The 24,548-nt window shown below is 28.0% G+C and overlaps 1 protein-coding gene across 1 annotated transcript in view; it reads left to right on the top strand.

The window, feature by feature from the left end:
- LOC112595446 (coiled-coil domain-containing protein 6) overlaps nt 1-19,681 on the top strand; it is a 37,186-nt gene extending 17,505 nt beyond the window's left edge. Inside the window, exon 2 of the mRNA XM_025340673.1 lies at nt 18,449-19,681. Coding sequence (XP_025196458.1) covers nt 18,464-19,333 — 870 coding nt within the window. The 5' untranslated portion in view covers nt 18,449-18,463 and the 3' untranslated portion in view covers nt 19,334-19,681. The remainder of the gene's footprint in view (nt 1-18,448) is intronic.
- Nucleotides 19,682-24,548: the final 4,867 nt, after the last annotated feature.

The following is a 24,548-nucleotide window of genomic DNA, read 5'->3' as shown; positions in this document are numbered from 1 at the left end:
AATTATAAATTTTTTTTTACTTACCTTTGGTTTGTTACTAATCGCGTATACATAGTAATTAAACAGAATAATTATTTTAATAATAAACACTCTTTATCTCAAAAAGTATTGATTTTTTAAAAAAAAAAATATTTTTTTTATCCTATTTTAAAGTTTTTGCTGTTAATTTTTCTGAGAATTTGTATTCAAAAATATCTTATTCCTGACGAAAAGTTTATTTATTAGTTTTATAAGTGTTTAAAAGATAAAAGATTAAATTAGCGAATTAGTGAATTAATATTTTGCAGAATACCTATTGCCACTTTACCTGTTCATCTGTACTTTAAAGTTTTGATACTTAGTTTAATAGCTAATTAACTAGTTACTCGCTCGAAATTCAATATTTATAGATAAACATATTTTGCTGATGGATATGAAGTTCAAATGTGTGATAAAAAATTGTAAGAATTTAATCTTTTTTCAAAAATTTTGTTTTGTAAAGACTTTAATAATTCATGTATAAAAAAAAAAAATGTTCAAAATAACTTAACGAGATGACGAGTGTTGGTTGCATTAAAACAATTGCCCTAATATATTATATTGTATACAAAATAAATGAATCGGAAGTAACTGTCAATATTCGTGTAGTGTACTAGTGTAGTAGGAGTCCTCCATATACTTACTAATTCTCCTCCAGTCCGCGAACAATCGGTTTTACGCTTAACGGTACATAACGTCTCCATCGTAAACTCTATTTATATGCCGATACCTATTATAATACGAGTATATAAGAGTGTGTGTGCACGCATTATATTGAACCTATGCGACGACAATGCGATAGCGTAAAAAAGCAACATTTATTGGCGAAATCGACGTGTAGCCGACTGTTTAAAGACATGGCGCGGTGGCGACTCGGACAAAAATTCAATGATATATTATTATTATTATGTACCTATTGGTGTACAACACGCGTACGTGGGTACGCACAGATAAATTGTCATTATTGTCCGTTTTGATATACACGTTACGTCACGCCGGGGCGATTAACGCATCCCATTAGGACCATTAGGTAGATCATATTGTTATTATCATTAGTGTAGAAACTGGTTGGGGAAATGAAAACAGTAAATAAATAAAACAGACAAATGACACGCTGCTGGGCCGGTAGCGATGCATACGGCGCAATAAACGAAACCGTCGGACGAGTGCCGAAGTCTGAATAGCTATAGGTACATTGTATATTATTATTTATTATATTTTAAGTATGGGCACAGTATACATTGTACATAAATATAGACTGCAGAGACATATTGTGGGTATATAAATTAAATAGTATATAGGTACTTTATTATGTTGTAACATCATTTAGAACAAACGTGCACCAACCCACTTAAAAAATATTGCAAATATTTCAAAATGAAGCCTTGAGAATATGAAAAGACTAATACTCTGTGGTTTGTGAGAAATTTTAACATATTACACTAAGATTATTCCAAAACTTCAAAACTCCATTAAAATGTTAGCTGAAAGCTTCTTCATATCCATTTACAATAAGTTAGCAGGTCCAATGCACTACTACCCTTACTTATAGGAACACCATTCCAACGCTACCTAAATCGAGAACGCCCTCATAACTTAATTACCTACTTAAAGTTTATTTAACGTATATTATTAATAGCTACTATGCTAATCACTTAGTCACTTCTCTAATTAATTTTATTTATCGCTGCAGTTAGTAAAACAAAACATACACATATTTATCATCCCTAGATATGTATAGAGCAAGCTAGAAATGTCTTATTGTATAAAAAATAAAAATATGTAACATCGGTCGTAAAGTTAGGTCAGTACATGTGTATTATGCTCTTGTTCGAGTGGAAACCAGTCGTATGATAATATTATAATACGACGGCCGCAGCAGAGATGTGTAATAGAGATACGCGCGCGCTTTTAATTCGACTGCTACAAACTTATAAACCGTTTGATTTTATTTATAAGTCTTATTCGTAAATCGTGTACAATATAAGAGTACCTACTTACCTGCCTACCTACGCGTCGCCAGATGACACGCTCGAAATACAAAATAATATTAAACATCGCCGCCGATATACTCAATAATAATATATCGACTGTATGGTGCGGCGCATAAATGTTCAATTAAAAATAACAGTCTCACGTTATAGATTTCTTACAGAGATAACACGTATACATTTATGTATTATACATGAGTATCGTTTTAGACAGTAAAACTGTATATGTAGAGTTAATGAAAATTAAAAAAACGACCTATTCCGCGGTCGTCATAAATTACAGGTGATCAATAAAAACACACACTTAAACGCGCGTATCGAAAAAACACACAATTATTTTTTTCCATCAGTCAGAAAGGTATTTATACGATGTATATACATAGGCACGTAAAATATATATACTTATTATAGATATGTATACTCGCAAGGGATACCGTCACTTCTTAGATCCATCTTGGTGTGTGTCGAGAAACTTTCGTCGTCGCGACGCTTACCACTCACTATACAATATACAATAATATAATAATCAGTGACGTATTGAACATAAGGTCCAAATGGTCACTTATCGGGAACTTTGAAAAAATAATAATATTAAAATAATCACTTTTCTTTGTGTCTGTAATAAAAAATATCACACGTCACTAATAATAATAAAACATCGTTGATTTATGTTCAAGTGGACTATATCACAGAAAAAGTAAGTTATCGTTGGCTTAGTAGATATTTACCAGGTTAGGTCACAATGGTATCGTAGTATTTTATAACATTATATGACTATTAATGTTATTTATTTTAATGACTCAAATTGCAGATACTTACTTTCAAGTAATAAAATTAAATAAAAAATTATAATATGTAAGAATATGACAGGTATATCATGTTTTCATATAGGTAGCATAATACAGTCAACGCCCACAAACACGAGTACCATATATTGTTCAGCGGTGTCTATCATTATTACATTATCTCCACAAGCTAAAGCAGTTGCTATGTATTAACCCAATAATTAAATTATAATCAATAGGTGTACTAAGTAAAAAATTCGGGAGGACAAAATAAGTTATTCAACTAACCATACATTAATTTAACTGTTAGATTTTACACAAGTCATAGGACATATTTTATGGCTTAGAAACATATCGCAGATACCTATATCGTTAAATAATTTCAAGCACCTTCAAAAAGACATCATTAAAAAAAAAAATTATCTATACATAGTTAATTTATTTAAGAAGTTAAAGGATTTCTGCAGTTGGTATAATTATCCGGAAGAGAGCAAAATTATATCTTTCCAACCCCCATCCTCCAACTATAATAATTATGACATTATTTATAATATTATTTTGCCAATTAAATCTTTTATGATATTTGATTATTTTTTACTTAAACATTTACACTATAATATCGAGATGTATGTTACTGATATTACATAGTAACCGGTATTTAGCGTTTATTGTTCGGATGCGTATGTTGGCCATTCTTGCAGTATTCCTTTATATAGACATTAAAACATTATGATTAAGTAACATAATATAACATTAAATATTAATCACTAATCATATTTAATTTTAGAGTTGTGAATAAATTAAATTTAAAAACCAGGAAGTTTGAGTATATATTTTTATTCGTCAGTGTATAGATAGTAGGTAGGTACTTATATAAGTAATTATTTTGAAAATTAAAAATTTTTAATACGATCCTTCAATACATATTACAATATTTTATTATTAGGTACACTATGTACTACAATCTACAAACATCAATACGTATATCGTATTTAACGTTTACAAATAATATCAATATTGTATCGTCTAAATTATTTTAAAATGCTCAATAGGTACTTTATAAATACGAATATATGATATAATCTATTTCAAACATCACTGACGTTTAAAATTATATGATTGATATTAAATGTGTAGAATAAAAATAATTTGAACTGTAGAGCGTTTGTGTAAAAAGTATTAAGTCATATTTAAAAATTATTTTTCTTTTTTCTTTTAAATATTTATTTTATGGTCGTTTTTAGCAATATTTTTTTTATACCACTTGTGTGTGTTGTGCCATCACATTTCAAATTAATACACTTACCGTTAATAGCTACTTACGTTGAAACAGTCGAACGCAAATAAATCATTGACGATTTGAATCGCATCGCGTGCGCTCAACTGATGATAGCAAGTAGCAAGTATAAAGAATTTTGATTCATTATCGAATACATCGTTTCATGCAGTATATAATATATTTTTTAAATAAATTTATATACGCATACCTTTAGGGTCATTGAAATAAGCTGGTTTAAAAAACTTTTAATCGGACACGTTTACGATAGTTATTTTAAAATATTATACATACATATTACTAACATTCACTGTCATACGACACCATACAATGATGGTACCTTATATGAAAACCTATAACTATACGAATAGTAAACTAAAGCGTCTTGAGAAAATTGTACTCGTAGGTATAAAAAATGCAATTAACTTAAAATGTAGGTGTATTAATAATGGGCTTGTGCACGAGGCAAGAAAAATAATTACCTATTATTAATAATCAATGATAACAATAGATAATCATATTAATTATAATGTATGATAATGGGGTAAAATATGTACGAAGAGATAGAAAGAAATAATAAAAATTATGTAAATTAAGATAAGCAAATATAATATGTAATATTGATGAAAAAATGGACAATTTTTAATTTTGTCAATGAAGACGTTTGAAGTATTGTTTGATGAGAAAACACGTATCAACAAGTATTAACGAATAGTAGATGCAGTATTATCTGTTTAAAAAGTATACTTAATTATTCTACACAAATCTTAAAATAATCTTACAATTTTAAAGTAATTTGACAACACTATCAATGTTAAAATATTGTTTGTATATTGTGTTGAGTCCCAAAACTACTATAACCCGAGGAGATTTCGCTAAATGTGATTTTAATACTTCTTGGCCGCTTGCTTCTTGTTAAGGTCGTTGCAAGTAATTGTTTTCGAAGTTACTAAACACTACTATAATATTCATTATACCCAGCAAATTTAATTTAAATATAAATCATAATTTTTACAGAGGTAGAAAATAAATTTCAAAACTTAATTACATATAGAATAAAGTTTTTAGACCGTAGGTACCTAATATTATTTGTAAATTGCAATGATAAATACAATGTCCAATTTAGGTAAATATATGTATTTGGTCTCAATATTTTAACTTTACCAAGCATAATATTATTAAAGATAATAATTAATTGATCATGGCATCTGAAAGAAGGTAGGAGTTAATTAAAGGCAATTTCCTTCAGAATTTTTTGGAATATTAGTTAAACTGAATAAATAAATACAATAGTAGATGAACCTAAATTTATTGCTTTAGCTCTTTCAGTAACTTGTTTTACAAGAAAAACTTTTATTACTTTTAAAGTAAAAATGTGAATGAAAAACACTATTGTTGATAGTCATCTAAATCGTTTATAGTATACATGTATAACATCTGTTCATGAGATAAATAGAATGTTAAACTTCATAAGTTCTGTGCTAATTAAAGAAATTATATCCAAATTTGGACTACTACTTAGTAAAACAAAACAGTTAATTAGTAATTAAAGAGTTTTTTTTTTTTAGTTTTAATGTTTATTAATAGTTAATTAAGAAAATTATATGATGTATAAAGTTTGTATAATAGGTAGTAGGTAGTATTATTTGATAAATAATAATACGTCTTAATGTTTTAATTCATTAAGTTTACGAGTTGTAACAAGTGTGTTAATTCTTTATTAGTATTACAAATTACAATTCTATAGAATAATTAGACATGATCATAATTGAGTAATAAACGAGCCAAGTGAATTACCAGCTATTTTAATTGTTTTCTGTTGATTTACTAATATAAAAACGCATTTAATAAAAAAAATCATAATATTAAAATAGTATAAGTAAATATATTCAATTTAAATTATTTAGTTGTCCTTATTTAGCTTCCTTTATAGTTAATATATCGTTATCATATTTCAATCCAATTATCAAAATAAATACGTAATATTATATTAAAATTTAAAATGCCTAAAATCATGTTATCGTTATTTAAAAAAAATCTGGCTTGCGCCTTAAAATGATAGTATGCAACTTTACTTACACATTTGCGTATACTATAATAACGTTAAAATAAGGCGCTTAGTTAGCTTGCATAGTATTGAATAGTATTGCTTTTATGTAATATATACCATTTTCATCAGTTCATCACAATTCATCTATGTCTCACATAAAGTAGTGTTTATGTCAAGATATTAATTATTAAAAATCGAATGATGAATTAAATTTAGGAATTAGATGAAAAGATTCATGTTCAAGTTCGCTATTTTTCAGTAGAGACAAAAAAACCACTTCAGACCTGAGTTTTTTTCACGAGCTTCTGTTTTTGCTTTAAAAAAAAATGATAACTGATATCATATTATGATCAAGGTAGTGTTAATCGACGTGACAGAAAACGTCCTACAACATTTTTGTATAAACCAAAGATTACCAATAATGAACTTTGATTTTTTTTCTTCCAAATACTAATTAAATAAATACTAAATTTACTAATTTATTTATTTTTAAATATTGTATTATACATTTAAACTAAAGTATACCTATTCATAATATATTTTATTATATTTTTTAATAATAAATTGTATCTCTTACAAAAAATAAAAGAATTTCAAATAATTTAACTATAAGGTTGGTACCATAATTTTTTCATCACACTTAAACTTCTTTTTTTTTATTCACCGAACGAAAAATTTCATATTTTGGTCTAAATAAGATTAAAAATAATTTATTTGAAACATTATACTTATTTGTAAGAAAACTTCAAGTTTCTTTTACAGTAAACTTTTTTTTTTAGTTTTTATTGGACGTTGCAACATTTTTACTAATTATTTTAAGTGAATGTTACAGCAATGTAACGATTGTCAATATAATATATGGGCGATAAAATGCCATAATATGATTAATATTATAATATTAAAATATAAGTATGATTAAATATTTATGCAATAAAATATTAAAAATAAATAATTTTACGAACCATAATGTAAATATGCAAAAATATAATACATAATATGTATGTACAACAATCAATACTATATCTAGTTATAAATATAAAATATTTTTTGTACACAGCATTTTTTTTTACTTTTGGAAAGATGCAATAAATGCATAATTTAATTTAATTTATTTTATTATTTTTATTTTTTTATTGATTAATTTCATAAATTCTAAAAATCAGTCCAGTAAGCATTTAATAATTAAACAAGGGCTAATTTCCCTTTTATTACTCTTCCCTAAAAAAATATATTTCCATTAAAAATTATGCACAATTTATTTTCAAATAACCAAATTCCTAATAATTACTAATAAGTGAGATAATATTTAGTTTGTTTTACATTTAATGAGATAATTTAATCAAACCATTCAAGTTGTGATTTCTTAGCTATAATGCTTACAACTATTAAATGTAATACTGTCATAATAGTTTATTACCTTAGTCTATATTAAGTATATTACAACTGATATTTTTTTATAACTGACTAAGACAGGCAACCTGGCAGGTCACAATAAAAAACTATATTATGTCTATCTAAATACCCATATTTGTTTATATTTATTCAATTATTCTAATTACTTTTAGAAATCTACTAGTGTCAGTATTTTAAATAATATGTATATATATTTTTAAATTAAGTATACCAATAAAGATATAAATGTGAACTGTAGCATAAGAAATCAAAAATAAACCATAATAATATAGAATGATAAGATTAAAAAATATATATGGCAATAACTATTCTGTTATCTAATACAAAGAATTATTTTTTTTAAAACACAGTCAGTTTAATTTATAATATTATATTATCTTTATAACTTTATATTAATATTATTCATTTATATAAAAATCTAATTCTATTTTGTAATTTTTTTTAAGTTTTTAATTAAAAATATTAAATTAATATTATTTAACATTCAATGTTCTTTGTTATTAATAAAAAATAGCTTGTACAAATAAATTTTAAAATCAAATGTTTATGTTTTACTAAAGATTTTCTAAGAAATTCTGTACATTGTGCCTTGTGTTTATTTTTCTAAATGACATCAAAATTAAATTTTGTTGATTTCTCTCTCCCATCACAATGAGTTCATATTAATTGTATATACCCATACTTTTTAGCACATATACCTACTTCATTTCACATTAAGGTCACTGGAAAGTGATATTAAACAAGGAGTTAAGTATAGGCAATCAAAGTGATTTCACTGAAATAATGTGTATAAATTCTAGAGTCATGTATGATGAAAACTAAAATGAAAACAAGTTTAAATTAATAATACTCTTAAACCAAGTTTTAAATTGGATATTTTTAGTTTAAAAAAAATATTTTTGCTATAAGTTTATCTATATTTATAGTTGAATTATTTAATTCTTTCTTGGTAGGAATTAAAAATGATGTAAAACATAATTAGTATTATAACCGGGTTATTCATTATCCAACGGACCAATAATTTTTAAATTTATTATAATTTATAGTAACAAAATATAAAACTTTAAGAATAATAAAGTTTTTGATTGAAAAATAAATAATTCATTAAAAAAAAATGTAAAATATTTTAAAAATATATTTTTAACTCCCGTGTTTCAACCCTATATGTATCATAAAAATGCAAAAAATAATAAGTTCATTGATCGAACATAAAAAATTGCGTTGTGATTTTTATTTAACAATGAATTCATATTATTTTTTTATTGCTCGTGCTCATTGTCAGTTTCATGATAGATGATAAAAAAAAAATAACTTTGCTAAAATAAAATTATAAAATACCGTTCAGCCAATAAATATATAGCAAATTGTAACCATTTAGTTCTTTAAGCATGTTTTGCATACTATTTTCCAAATTAATTAAATATTTAAAACGTTTTTAACCTAATCTTTTAAATCTCTGTCAATATTTTACATACTTATTAATTTGCTATATATTTTTATTCTACATTTCACAAGTAATCGTTGTACTAAATTATTTATAGACTTATTAATGCGCATTGATTAATTCTTAGATACTTTAATTTAACTATTTACACTAATATTCTCAACTTGTATGTAGTACTAAAAACTTACTTGTATGATAAAAACTACGCAGACAATAGAAAATTGGTAGCTAATTTTAAAAATAAAACTTAAAATATTAATGTATTAGTTGAATTTTGGTTCACACTACGGAAGTTTATTTAATATTATTGAATATTAATTATAAATACTAGCATAACTAATATAATAGATACGCATAACTTATAGAGTAAATACTAAAAATTATTGTTAAAGAATGATTATCATAGACATTTGCAAATGTAAAACATAACTGATATTTGTAGTTTTCTTTTTAAAATTTCTAATTTCTAATCATCATTTTATCTTGATCAAAACAATAAGGTTTTTATATGACGCGTGATATGATACGATTTTACTGATCGCCACGCACTATGTCGCAACGCAATGTTATGGATATTATTTCAAGTTATTTTATAATATACATGTTTCGCGAGTATGGTATATAATAATATACACATTATAATTTTACACTAGTTTATTATTTTATTATTATGTGGAACGTCGAAGGTAAATATAATAATATATATCACACAATATAGTGGACGAACACGATTTACCGTTTTCGTTGTTTACGCGGTACCTACTTCAATACAAGCCTGAAGTGCATAATATTATAATAATATTGTATGTTAGGGACGTCAGTAAAATGGACGTGTGTAGTAGGACAACGACCGCTGGATAATAATTTTTTACGTAAAAACACTTTTATGTTGTAATCCCTCCGCGTGACAATGTTCAACAGAGAAATAGTGTATTTCGTTCGAAAAACTATAACCAACAGGCAGGTCCGGTTACGCTAAGTAAAAAACTAGGGGGAAGAACAAAATAATTTGTTCACCAAAATCAAAATCAAAATCATAATTTAATTTTTTATTTTTACTCAAGTTTTAAAAATAATTGTATTGCTTAGAAATAATTCACGGGTACCTACTCATATCATTGAATAATATTAAGTACATAAAAAATCTTTAACTTAAAATATACATAATAATATAATGATAATTCTGTAATATCAGAATTCATGATAAAATATTATTGGATTCTTTTTGTAACTCAATTGTACAACAACGTTGATAATACGCTAGCATATTATACAACAATTAAACATGAAATAATATTCTTTTAATATAATGTAAATATTAAAGTAATAAAAATATTTTTATTTTATAAATCTAAAGATAATAAGTGTGTAAAATACGTATCGTAATATTTTTATTCTGAGGTATTTAAAAATGTCTCCTACTAACATATCTAGAACGTAGGGTCAAAATTATACCTTTTTCTCCTTCTAAAATCTCAATGAATCAATATCACCCTTACATTAAACCATAATTATTACATCATCATAGGCAAGATCTGAATATCTGATCTAATACACTATAATTTCATTTTTAAAGAGAGAAAAGGAAAATCCAAATATTAATTCCTAGGTTGTGCACAGAAATACATAAGCGAATATTATTTTTATATCCGTCTATATCTGTTGCCGACGGTTTTATGCTACTTTCGACGAACTTTGGGTGCATGATTTTACTAGGCATGGTTCTCTGTATATCTTACAAGTATAATTCCCTCTGTAAAGTGTACGTTTATATATATTTATATAGATCATATATTATATATATATATATATATATATAGACACGTGATCACGCGGTGAAAACTACTCTCATAATATACTCTAAAAAATGTTTGAAATCGTATTATTGAATTCGGACAAAATTACTGGTTTGTCTGCATCACGTATCCCATTTTGTCGGAAACTCGTCCTAGAGCATTTATACGTATTATGGTGTAGCATATCTATATCATACACAATACAGAACTAATTTTTGCCCACTTTAATACGATTGCGTTCTCTGTAATCTCGATTAAACGGCATAATTTCCGTCGTCTCAGAATCTTAATTTTACGATAAATGTAAAAATACAGGGTGATTCACCAAGAACATTAGCCACCATTTTTTTCTCTACTAATAAATTTAATTTAGCTTGACTTTTGGAATTTTTAAATATACTTAAAGATCATATTTTCAAATTCTTGAAGTATCTTGTACTACTTAAATGTTCTGTGGACATTAAACATTAAACATTTAAATTTTAATACTAACTTCTATTTTTCAAATAAGAAGCTCTTTTTTACGGTAAGTTGTGGGTTAGGTTAATATTTTTGAATATTTTGATATTCCAAATTCTAAATTCAAGCAATAAGCTTCAAAGTTTTAAAATGTTTATACTACAGATAATAATCTAAAAAAATGATTTAACAAAAATATAAAATATAATAATATGTAACATGAAATCTAGTATTTATTTTATCATACTTAGACCATTTTTACATTATTAATATTCTTAAAATATTTAAACCATAGTATATCTCCCATATCTTCCACAATCTATTATGAACCTAAAATTGAATAACTTAGATGCTACTTTTTTGAATTTTTATTTTTATAAATCAACGTTTTTAGAAAAATTATCCGCTAAATAATTTACTGTAAAAAGGGGGTTCACATTTTAAAATTAAAAGTTTGCATACTCATTAAGTAGAACATAAAATCTAAAGAATTTTAATACACAATGGTTCTTAAGTACATTAAAAAATTCAAAATATTAGATTTTGAATAGCTGCAAAGTTGAAGAAAAAAAGGTTTTAAGCATGTTTAGTGAATCACCTTGTATATATCTAATATATATAGCTTTGTGTACAACAGTCGTCGTGACCGCGTACAAACCGAACCTAATTGTGTAAAATATTATAAAAATATGTATTCCATGCATTTATACGTGTTATTGTGTATACCGCTTACACAACGCGCCATCATTACATTAGCCGTTTTTACGGTGTGCAAGTGGAAAAACGGCAGAGAATCCTAAACAAAAACAAAAAACAAAAATTATTTTAATGGTAAAATTATATTATTATACGAACAATGGCAACGTATATAATTATATCAAACAAATCGCAATAATATTGCTGGCCAAAACAAAAATATATATTTTTTATTACCTACTATTTTGATTATTAGTATTCATGGGCGTACGGAAATTATACGAAGAATGAAAAAAACAATATTCAAACGATTCTGTTAATAGAACATAATATTATATATTATATAAAAATAAAAATTATGGCTGGTCATACTATAAGCGTATATCTAATATTGTAACTAATACGATATAGTCGTATTCCTACAATTAAATAACAGACATATTATTAAAAGTCAAAACTCATTTAATATCAAAAATTAAACAAAATTCCATCGTTGTTATTCTCCTTTGTATTGCGGCGGTAATAGTAGTTTTCTAAACCATTAACACGCGTAGATATAAACGTACTGGCCGTATTACAAATAATAAAATTAAAATTTTGACCGAACGTCATGCTATATGTGGTTGAGAAAATAAGAGAAAACGAGTGCCTATATGTACAACATAATGTACTTTTCACGTTCTAAAAAAATATGTACTGAGAGTACATATAATACTTTATTTATTTCATTCCATCATTCTGACGTTTAATCGAAATTAAAACGAAATATTTTAAAATAATAACATAATAACTCTGGTCTAATGTTTTATTTACAAACTTTTGAATTTTTTTTTGTTTCGTCGTAAATTCAAATTGAATTTACTTTTGAATTTTTTTGTAGGGACTGATTAGAATTTTAAAAGTAAATAATTTATAAAAATATGTAAGTAACAACAACAAATATGTAACAAATAACTTTTTTATCGTTTTATAAAAATAAGTTGTACTGCGTGCGGTGTACTTTATAATAAACACACACTTATAATAAATATATTTATAGTCACCATAATATTATGTATTCATAACACGTAAGTATAAATATATAATATTATACCTATATACTGAACGCGCGTACCTACATGTTATGTTTATTTTTTCTGAATAGTTTATTAACGGCGCTTTGTCTTGTATCTCGTGGACGTTTATATGATGAGACTAATAAGAGGTATATTTACATTTTGAATTGGATTAATTTATTTATTCGTTGCCATCTACCCCATACCAAGCGTGTAATACAACAACACACCTCGGTTTTATGAACTAACTTACCTGATACTGATGCTATGTACAATAATGACAGTTATAAATGATTTTCGCGAAGAGTAGCAGCCAACCGTTTAGAGAGATTAATGCAATGTGTCGGACAAGATCATAAATCCGCGTTTAAAATCTTAAACACCAAACACCATATACCGTATCGGCTACATCCATGCGTTTTTCTTTTGTTTTTTTTTTTTTGTTCCGATTGGTAGGCATTAGGCGTAGTTCACATCTCTATTGTATACTCGTTTACATTAAAACCTGAAGAAAAATTTAAATACTATGTACGCGAATTATAATATGAGTTTTGTAATGGGAAAATAACGAAAAATATATTAATATGTATTTTACCGATGAAAAACCGGTGACATCATTTTTCGCATGAAGTATTTGTGAACGACAATTTCCTCGGAAAGCGGAAAAAAATAATAATTCGACCTTGCAAGGCCGCCGCCGGGCCAGTGCACTCGTTTGACCCGGCCTACCTACCGTACATTCAATACAATATGTACAGGTATACCTTACAACACTAATACGTATTCACAACACGCACTTCGTCTGAACACGCTGGGCACATGGCTAATCCACCTCTTCGGCAGCAGCAGTCGACCATGCCCCCCCGCGCACGACCGTTAATTGCGCCGCCGCCCAACGAATTAACGGCCCACGAGCGACTACCGCGGTGTACACGACGTTGCACCGATCGGTTTCACAGACGATGCAACTATATTGAATAATATTATTATTAATATAGAGTATAATATGCGAGCGTCGAAAAACAAAATAATAATATAGACCGTAAGAATGCACGCGCTCCCGTCGGCGACGTGTACGAGTAAATCGCATAAAAATTAGACACTGCGTTTAGTCCGTCTACGGCAACAAATGCATAATATTTTACCGTATTATAAACGATTATCCGTAATAACAGTGTACGATAGTAATCGCCCTATGTTATAATAGTTCAGCACTATAGCGTGATGTGTGGTATAGTTTGGTTTATGTGGTACAAGTGGTGTGTCGCTGTAACATGTGTCTCATTTTTATTATTTTTTTTTATGTAAATCGTAGGCCAGATTTACTTTATGTATATACGTAATTCACGTTGAAAGATATTTTTGAAGAAATCAATATTTTCCTGATTTAGGACTGGCGAAATAATTGTATAAATATGCTTATATGAATTATATGGTTAAAAATATTATGACGCAAATTTACGTACGTTTCAAAATACCCGATCCGCAATTTACGCAATACGCATGACTGTGATCTTTTTACAGGGAAGCAATTTATCTTTTTAGTGCTCAGTAGTCGTTCGCTTTTCTGTAACGAGTTAGGAAGGATATAATATTATTAATGATTTACATAGGTAATAGATGATACAGGTACCAGAAAATTTGAACGTGAATTTATTAATTTATACTGACCGGATAGGTAAAAAAACGTGATACGCCCACAAAATCTGCACTAGTGACGACAGATCCAAAACAACCGTCCACATAAATTATTATAATATTATAATAAGATCCGCAACCGTTTATTTTATACACCGATGAATGAGACGACAAAATATATGTTGTACTCACACCTACACTCACAGAAAACGGGTTCCTGTATAAACTTCTGAATTCGACGAAGACAGATGACCCATTTGGGGGACCCCCCTTCAAACCAAGTTTGCGATAATACATCGAATATATTTACGTATACATGTAGGAAACATGATACACGTGCGGTTTCTTCGACCGTTGTCCAAAGATGAGATGTTATAAACCGTTGCGGTTATACACGATTCTTAATATTTTATTACACTTGATTTGCGTTATACATTTTGTTATTTACTATAATATTATATTTTATTACAAGGAAACGGTTTTCTTTATACTTTGTCGTCTATTTTCTGATCGTGATTGATCTCGTCTTCTCGTCTTTGGTCACGTGATGAACCGTCACAGTGCAAAAAACATTTCTTATAGTATCCTATACGTTTATAATGTATTTACGTATAAGAATATAACATAAGCTACAATTATACCTGTACGGCTGTTATACTACACAAACGTTTGATACACGTAACATTAACACTCGTAATAATACACATATATGGCGTGCCCCAGTAATACAGGCCATCACTCGGTCGTAGTCGTCGTGACTATCGTGTGCGGGTAGTATTGACATTCATTAAAAAAAACACACACACACACAAAGATATTCTCACATTTGTGTGATACACCGAAGCCTCGCATTAAAACCGTTTTGCGAACATTGGATTAGGTGCCTGGTGGTATTCGAGTACACGTTTTTTAGTTATCTAAAAGCACACGACGTCTATAGCACGGTGATGTTTATCCAATAAGTACTAATTTCTATATGCGTTTGTCATTAGTGTTATTACCAATACCAACAAACTCTACACCTCTGTTTCACGCGATGAATTAGTTTAAAATAGAACACTAATCTAATAAATAATATACACGACAGCATAAATACTATCGTAAAAATACTGATCTATTGTGAACTAAATAGATTTGCATTTGTTAAAATCCAAAAAACATATTTTATTGTTGATATATGCATAAGATAAGACCTTGCAAGATTTTTTTCAAGCATTTTTTTTTTTTAAATTAAACTTGTTCGTAATAAATCAAATAGATCTACAAGTAGTGTAAATATTAAATAAAAAAAACCAAGACTGGAAATATATATTTTTTATCGGCAGTATGATATAAAAAAACCCCTATATCTATACATTTATCTCTATACAATTACATTTAACAGTAATCACTACTCACAAGTAATATATTACCAGACAATATTATATACATAAATGTTTCATATATTTCCTGATAACAAACAGTGAATGAAAAAAATAAATAAACTGAATTGAAATTCATGAATGCAAAAAGCTACGATATTGTAATTAGATTAGTTTGATTTAGGCTCCCTACACATATTTTAGTATTTATTTACTAATATTTACGTGTTACAATTTTTAAATACTATGAGATAAATCAATTATTTATTTTATCATAATATACAGTTGTAATACGTATTAATTAGAGTGTGATGATTTCGTACAGCATGTTTAAAATAATAAATAATAAAGCAAATTTTTAATGAATAAAGAAATTTTATTTAAAAATTACTAGTTTATATATAATATATATATAAATATTATAGCGGAAATATAATGAAACTGACCTACTACAAAAACATTATTTTTAATTAGTTTCCAGCAAATAATTGTTATTAAAATTATTTATGTGTTTTATGATCTTTCTATGAATTCGTACATTCTAGTTTTCGCTTTCATATATATTTTAATAAATTTACCGTGAAATAAATTTTTATTTAACTAGCATTATCACTCTGATTGTGAATTGTCACAGAAAACTGTACACCGATAACTAAAAAAAGAGAAACAAGTAGTTTTTACTGCCCCTTATATGTGATTATACAATTTTAATAACGTTATTCTTGATTTCGTTACATACACAATAGGTAATAAGACAGATAAGGTTTATTGCTAAATAAAATCCCGTTGATAGTTTTCCGTGCCATATAAAAGTTAAGTTACATTAACACTGCGAGAAATCGTTTATATATATATATATATTACATATTATATGTATTGTATATATACAATATACTATATAGTATTTACGCATTTAGGTCTTATAGGGCGTTCGACCATTAGTCATAAAGTTAATACGCGTTACAGATAATGTAAAAACACTAGATATTATATTTTCAAACACTTATAAGTTATAAATAATTATGTGTACCTAAGAAATAAATAGTAATGATATTTCCTATATTATACTTAGGAGGAAACTAATAGAGGAAAAATACATCGAAAAGAAAATTAATTTTGAATATTTTATATAAATATTTTTTCGCACAAACATCATGATATTAAACACATATTATGACCAAAGACGTCATTTGGCACCCATCACGACCCACCTGTAATTACTATTGTATTAAAGAATTATAGAACTGTATGTGCACTTCATTATAAATTACCTATTTGACACAAGTCATAAAAAAAACCTACTTTCGCCGCGTTCGTACAATAATTCAGTATTAAACACCCATATACTAAATTAATGCCTATATCAGAGATCAGAATTTAGACTTAACCCGCAGCGCACGTCATATATTATAATAGTAGGTATGGACAGCTATAGATGACCCACAACCTAATCTTTTTGACGATCATACGATTAAAATCCAGGCCACGTAGCTTATAAAAACTTAAAACTAGAATTTTGGTTAATTTGAGTGAACTATACCCATAATATATAATATATAGGTACTACAAAATATTCCCCTGTGGTATTCATAGTATTACAACGATATAATATGCGTAGGTATATAAATAATATCATGATATATTTAATAGTAATGCGTGATTTATGAGTATATATAACGTAAAGGTATACTTGCATTCTATCAATAGAACTTATACATAGATATATGTACTGACTACTGGGTGAACCATTTAACGGGACGCACTCATTATTTCATAATCTATTTTTGTTTTTGAAAATATTGTTTAAACATAATTTTAGGTCTCTAAAAAAATTTTTTTCTTCTTAATAATAGCGTTTATTTTAATTTCTCATTCAAAAGCAGAATATTTTTCGGAGTACTAATATAGATATATACAAAACCATATCTTTTGATTTATGAGTTTTTGGTGTTTAAAGTTCAGATGAGTGAAGTGGAGTGGTGTGGTGCAGAGGTAATCCGCGAAATTTTGGCCCGCTACTGCGCTCTTAATAAATTTACAACCATTATACGAAAATTACTATCCGAAAATTGATTTTTATAGATCGAGATGAATGATATTCTGCTTTTGAATATGAAATTAAATACGTATATTGTCATTAAAAAGAATAGTGAGGAACTTAAAAAATAATATCGATAAAAAATAGCAAAAATATAGTTTCTTTCCCCCACAAAAAAAAAAAAAACTACTCGAAATCATGTCAAAAAAATATTTTCAAAAACTTTAAGTAATGTTCTCTGAAATAACTATAACGCACCACGTCAAACGAATCACCCCGTATACAACTATATAAACGACTATAAGCGACAACACATAATATTATACGAACTTCTCATATAATACATATTATATTTTATAGGTACCTACCTCCATTTATATATATATATAATATATGATTTTTAATCGAGTGTGTATGTATTTGTACAGGTCGCAGCGGTTATTATGGATCTCACATACTTGGTCGTCGCCGTATTCGGAATGTGCGTCTTGCGGCCGTGCAGTTCGCTGCCTGCAGCAGCCGCCGCCGCCGCCGCCGCTGCTCCTACGCCTACCCCATCATCACCATCGCTGCAGGTCGCCGCCGCCGAACCGGCCGTCCACAATGACAAAAGGTCCAGGTCGCTGTTCCAGTCGCCGCCGCAGGCTCCGCACCAGTACCATCTCCACGCCGGCGGTGCGGTCGATCTGTACGATGACGTGATGAACGACTTACCGTATTACCTGCAGCACCAACAGCACCAGCACCAGCAACAGCAGCAATTGTTGCAGGACCCGACCGGCGAGGACGATCTGAGGATGACCGTCGACGAGGACGACGACAACGGCGAAAACGGCGTCGGCCAGGACATTATGCGGCTGTCGAGCCGGGCACGACCCGCCAAGCCCGACTCGCCCATGTACTTTATCCGGTTACCGCCGCAACCGTACATGTACGTGCCCGGTTACGGTTACGTCAGCCAACCGACCCGGTTGGAACCGCCGCCGTTCACGCAGCGGCCGCACTCGCCGTTCCTGAACCTGCCGCTGAGCTACGTGTCCAACGCCAAGCCCGTGGGCATCTACACGCTGCCGCAACAGCACCACCAACAGCAGCAGCAGCATTTGTCGGTCAGGCCGCCGAAACCCAACAGACGTCCACAACCGTCACCCACGCCACCGCCTCCGCCGCCGCAGCAACAGCAACCGGATTCGCCCATCTACAATCTGGACAAAGGTCCGTACGTGTTCAACGGCCGTCCGACCGACGTTTTCCTGTTGCAGAGCGCATACGACAACTTGTACTCTGAAGTGTTGCAAAACATTTACCCATAAACGACCGTCGCGCGATTTATCACGGACGATACGAGACAATATATCGTTATAATTATTATAAAACATTGTAATTTATTATTATGATTATTATTATTATTATTATTATTATTACTATTATTAGTCATTAATCGCAACGCCGAGCCTCGACGCCGACCGCCGTCGTGATCGTCTAAGAAGACTATCTGTTCACGTGATCTTACGAATCAAAAACATAAAAATTAAATAATAAGAGATACGGACGCGACCGCTGATGTAAATAATATACACATCAAACTGGAATGACAACGCGCGTATTCTATTATAATTATTTATTATTATTTTCTTACTTTTTATTGTTATTATATATTTATTCGAATTTTTGTTTTTGTAATTTATTATTTTATGAGAATTATTTAAAACAATTGTTGTAACGATTTTAAATGTTGTACATAATTATATATTTTTATAGTCAATAATTTCGTCTATTTCCCTTCTGTTCGACCTCCACAAATTATACTCGACAAAAATCTATTTTAATGCGTTACTGCGCTTAATTTAGTTGTGATTTTGCACGGCTTCTGGTTTATAAATAAAATTGTAATTTTCAGAAAACATTCTGTATCAGATTGTCAAGTCTAAATATCAATGATTGCCACTAAAGAATACAGCTTAAAAAAAAACAATCAGTTTAATCGATTTAAATTTACCACTCTTATAATAGTTATGATTATTACAAACAGAGCAAAAATAAAAATAACTCAATTACTGTAGCATGTTAAACAGATCATTTATATCACTATTAATTACCTGTTCTTTATATATGTATGTTGTATATTATAAATTATTTATTTTATAGTTTATGTACGGCATCATATGTGTTACAATACTTTCCACACGATGCATACACTAGAAATGTGTATACGTATATTATTATAACTTTTTATACGGTTATCGGAATAGTTAAACTAAAACTAGTACGTTTTATTTTATATATTTGTGTACATTCGTACCTGCGCTTTGGACTTGTATATTATTGTGTATTTTCCGTCTGCAATATATTATAGAAAATAGAAAAATATTGTAATTAATTAAAGATTCTTATAAACATAACAGGATTTAATTTATATACCCAACGAAACGACATTAATCCTTATTCTCTACGCATCGCAGCAGTTTAGTTAAAAATATATTATATTATTTTATATTTTTCAATCGATCCAAGTGTATTGGACGGAAACAATACATTTCTACATATTATTATAAACCACTCACAATAAGTTTCCCGCGTTCTGTATACATTCCTCCGTCGTTGAACAATGTACGTTTTATTTTATTTTTTTTTTTAAGCATAAATAACATATATCATTTCAAATACGTATAATTTTACAAAGACTAATTATATTTCAATTGTTTAATTTATTGCTGATATAAGTAACGACGTGAAACCATTAATCCTTTTTACAAGCATATATGTAAGGGGTTAACTATACATGATATATTCACATTTTATTGTTTATTCTGAACTTTACTGTATAGTCAATATATAGTATACTATCAGTATACTGCTACATTACTTATGTTATAGTGTATAAATAGTATTACAATGTCTTCGTTAATATTTAATATCTACTAAGATACTAACCCATTCACAGTTTAACTCAATTTTCGGATTATACATATTTATATACTTATGCATTATTTATCACATATTGTATTATGTAACTCATAATTTATCTATTATCTGAAACCTCCATTTTGTACATTTAAGCTTGATCAATTTAAATGCCTAAATATTATCAACTTAACAAATTATAATTAAAAGTTAATCTTTTATTATCTAGTTGGATATCAACTATAGAAATATACAATAATAAAAGTTTACCATTGTATATTTTTCTTGAATTGTTCAAAGTTGTGAAAATAACTTATACATTTTTTTTCCAAATAATTAATCATTTACTAAATATTATACATATATAAAATGTATGCAAAATAATAAACAATTGATTTATCTACCTTCTATGCATTATGAGAAAAGTTTCTATTAAAGGCAGAGAATTACTTTTTAGTTTTTATTTATATACCTACTATAAATACGAAATAGTTTTATTTCGTATTTAATACTAATGCAATGATAAGATAATTGTGTTTCGTCATAATTCAAACCAATAACAATTGCTTAAAGTCGTAGGTATTTATACTAATATTATCATTTACTCTTCGACATTTTTTAAAATTATCAAGACAATTGAAATAAAAAAAGCTAATAAAAAATAATTTTTTATAGTTTAAAAAATAATGCATTGGCATAGTCATCCATTATTGTTATATGTATATAACATAAAATCTACTATTATTTTTTTCAAATAATTAAACTTAAAGCTAACGGTTATTAAAATAATAATTAATTAAATTAATTTAAATTTTCTACTATATAGATAGTCTATGTGGCTATATGTATGAAACTTTATAATTATCCGAGATCCGACTATACCTAAGAAGATATATACAAACACTATAACCTCAATCCGTACAAACTCATATAGGAAAATATATAAAAATAAGATTTTTAAATTTATGACTAACCAAAGTTCACATGGTGTAACATAAATCATATACTTTATGACATGGTATCCTTTTTAACTCTTATACAGTATTGCCGGTAGAAGGTTTTGAAAATCTCAGAACCCATTTGTAGGGAAAAAACATCAATTTTATTTCCATTATTCTATTATTTCATGTAAAAATTCTCATGGTACATTTTCAGATACATAAATTAATAATTAGTTATTAATAATATCAGTATTATAGAAAATGTGAACAAATTTCAAATAAGAAAAATTATAATTAAAAAATACCATATCCAACGTTTATATTATATACCTATTAAAAATTAAGATAAACATGATTAAATTATGTTAGTTGATCTTCACTTGGACCAATTCTTCTGTTTAATAATTAGAGGACACTCTTATTTTTATGATCCGTGCTTAATCCATACAGATGCTTCAATACTTGTTATAATTTGTACGATGATTGTAAGGGGTATTGAATGCATACGAAAAACAGGTTTTTTATATTTTTAAATTTATTAAGCCGTTTATTAGTATTGGTCGGAACCGTTAGAAACCAGTTACCTATAAAGGCACTTGCGAATTCTTTATACTTTTGTACTAAAAAAAAAAAATTATACACACACAGAAACAACAAAAACAACAAGTATAAAAGCACCAATGTGGTTTATTTGACGAGATGATGGCCCACTCAAACAATAATAATATTATTTCCATCTTTTAATTATATTAATATACTGTCTTGTAAATTAATTGCATACATATTATTACTCTGCATATTGTTTAGTTATTAAATATTTATTTATAATTTCATGACCCGTTTCAAAATAATATTGACTCTGATATTAGTATAATAGCTGTATATACTGTATTCATTACACAATTATAATTTATAATTAAATCCATCAACTACTGCAAGCGAAGATTAATAATTTGTCTATAGAATTAATTGTGTATGTTCTTCACACTCCTGTTTAGCTGCCAAGTCGAACCTGAGATATGCTTTCGATCACAGACAGTTGAAAATTATTTTTTCACGTACCTACGTTGAAGATAAATGAAAATAATAACTAAATACTTAATAAGTTTTTTTTCTATCATCTGTAGTGTATTTTAAATATTAGACCGTGAATAATTTTTAACAATTGCCTTTTAAATAACTACATTTAAAAAAAATTTGAGTGTCATTTAATAAACTCTATGTAGCTACAACATTGAAATTTATTTCCATATCAGTTAGTAATTTAAATGTTAAATATGTATGCTTGACAGAGTCTTAAACAAATTAAAGAGAAATTATTTTTGAATCAAGGTTTCTAAAAAATCTAACATTAAATCACTATTAAGCACCTTGGGCGTATTGAAAATAATAAGATCAATGCATTTATGTAGCATAAAAATATTGATTAATCAACGAATACGTATTAAGGAAATACCAATTAATAATAAAAATTGTTTTAAAAATATTTTAAAAGAGAACTGTGCAGAAAATCGGGCCAAGTAGATATAATTTATTATATGCTACAGTAAATTTTATAAGCCTCATATTTATAAATTATAGTAAACAAAATACTTGAATGTTTCCCACACATTACATATTATATGATTCAAATTTGTGTCATTAAACTGGTTGAAGCAAATATTTAATCCGACAATAATTCTATTAACTTTCATGCAAAATAGTATAAAATACGGTAAAAAATATAGCTATTAGTTTTATTTTTACTTTAATTTCAAACGCTACAATAAACAAAACATAGAACAATTTAACCATAAACGAAAAACATAATTTATAGTATGGATATATACCAACTTTTAAAACTATTTTATTAATGTATACATTTTAAACCTAAATAGTATGTATGTAGTTTTATTTAAATGTACGTACAGAATTTATACTTGTCATAGAAATATCAATAATATTTTTGGTCCTACTCCGTTTTTTTCATTTGGTTATATTGCAAATCCTATTTAGTGTTATTTTTGGCCAGCGAGAGGCACTAATCCTTCTTGTCATAAAATATGTTGTACGCGTGTCTGTACAATATAATATAAGATACGGCGTGCACAGTCGAACGACCTTTAACGATCGGAAGAGTGCATTTTTGTTCATTTATTATAAAACGCTACGACGAAAAGTGTACGCTACCCTCCGCAATTGGGGTGGCTATAATGCATTTCTGCCGCGCCCCAAAACACGCAAACAACAATAACAAGTATCATAACTGCGCGGTTGAAAGAAAAATCATACATTTGATTGTGTTCGTGCGACACTCGTTTGTCAGACTATCGATTCGCGGATAAAACACATTATTATTATTATTGTAGTCTTTGTACAAAAACTCGGACATTCGCAGCTTTTACATTTTACTTTATTCGTTGATGTTTTTACATTTTATACGACAGTTACATGAAAATTTAGCACCTTCGTCAAATAACGGAAAATACTCAAAATATATCAATTCTACGAAACCGTTCAATTCAAAGGTTAGAGGTACGCATATGTAATTTTCACGTATTCAAAGACAAACGGTACGTTGTTATTTTTTATATTAATTTTACTTTATGTACATTCATACCTAATATATCTACTCATAAAACGTACCGTAGATTTTTGTATTTTCCAATACACATTAAATACGAACATAGGTATATATGCTTAA

The sequence above is a fragment of the Melanaphis sacchari genome, unplaced genomic scaffold (genome assembly GCF_002803265.2).
Source record: "Melanaphis sacchari strain LSU unplaced genomic scaffold, SCAv2.0 Contig27_pilon_pilon, whole genome shotgun sequence".
NCBI lineage: Eukaryota > Metazoa > Arthropoda > Insecta > Hemiptera > Aphididae > Melanaphis > Melanaphis sacchari.
The sequence above is the reverse complement of the archived record's forward strand: the minus strand, read 5'-3'. Positions and strand labels throughout refer to the sequence as shown.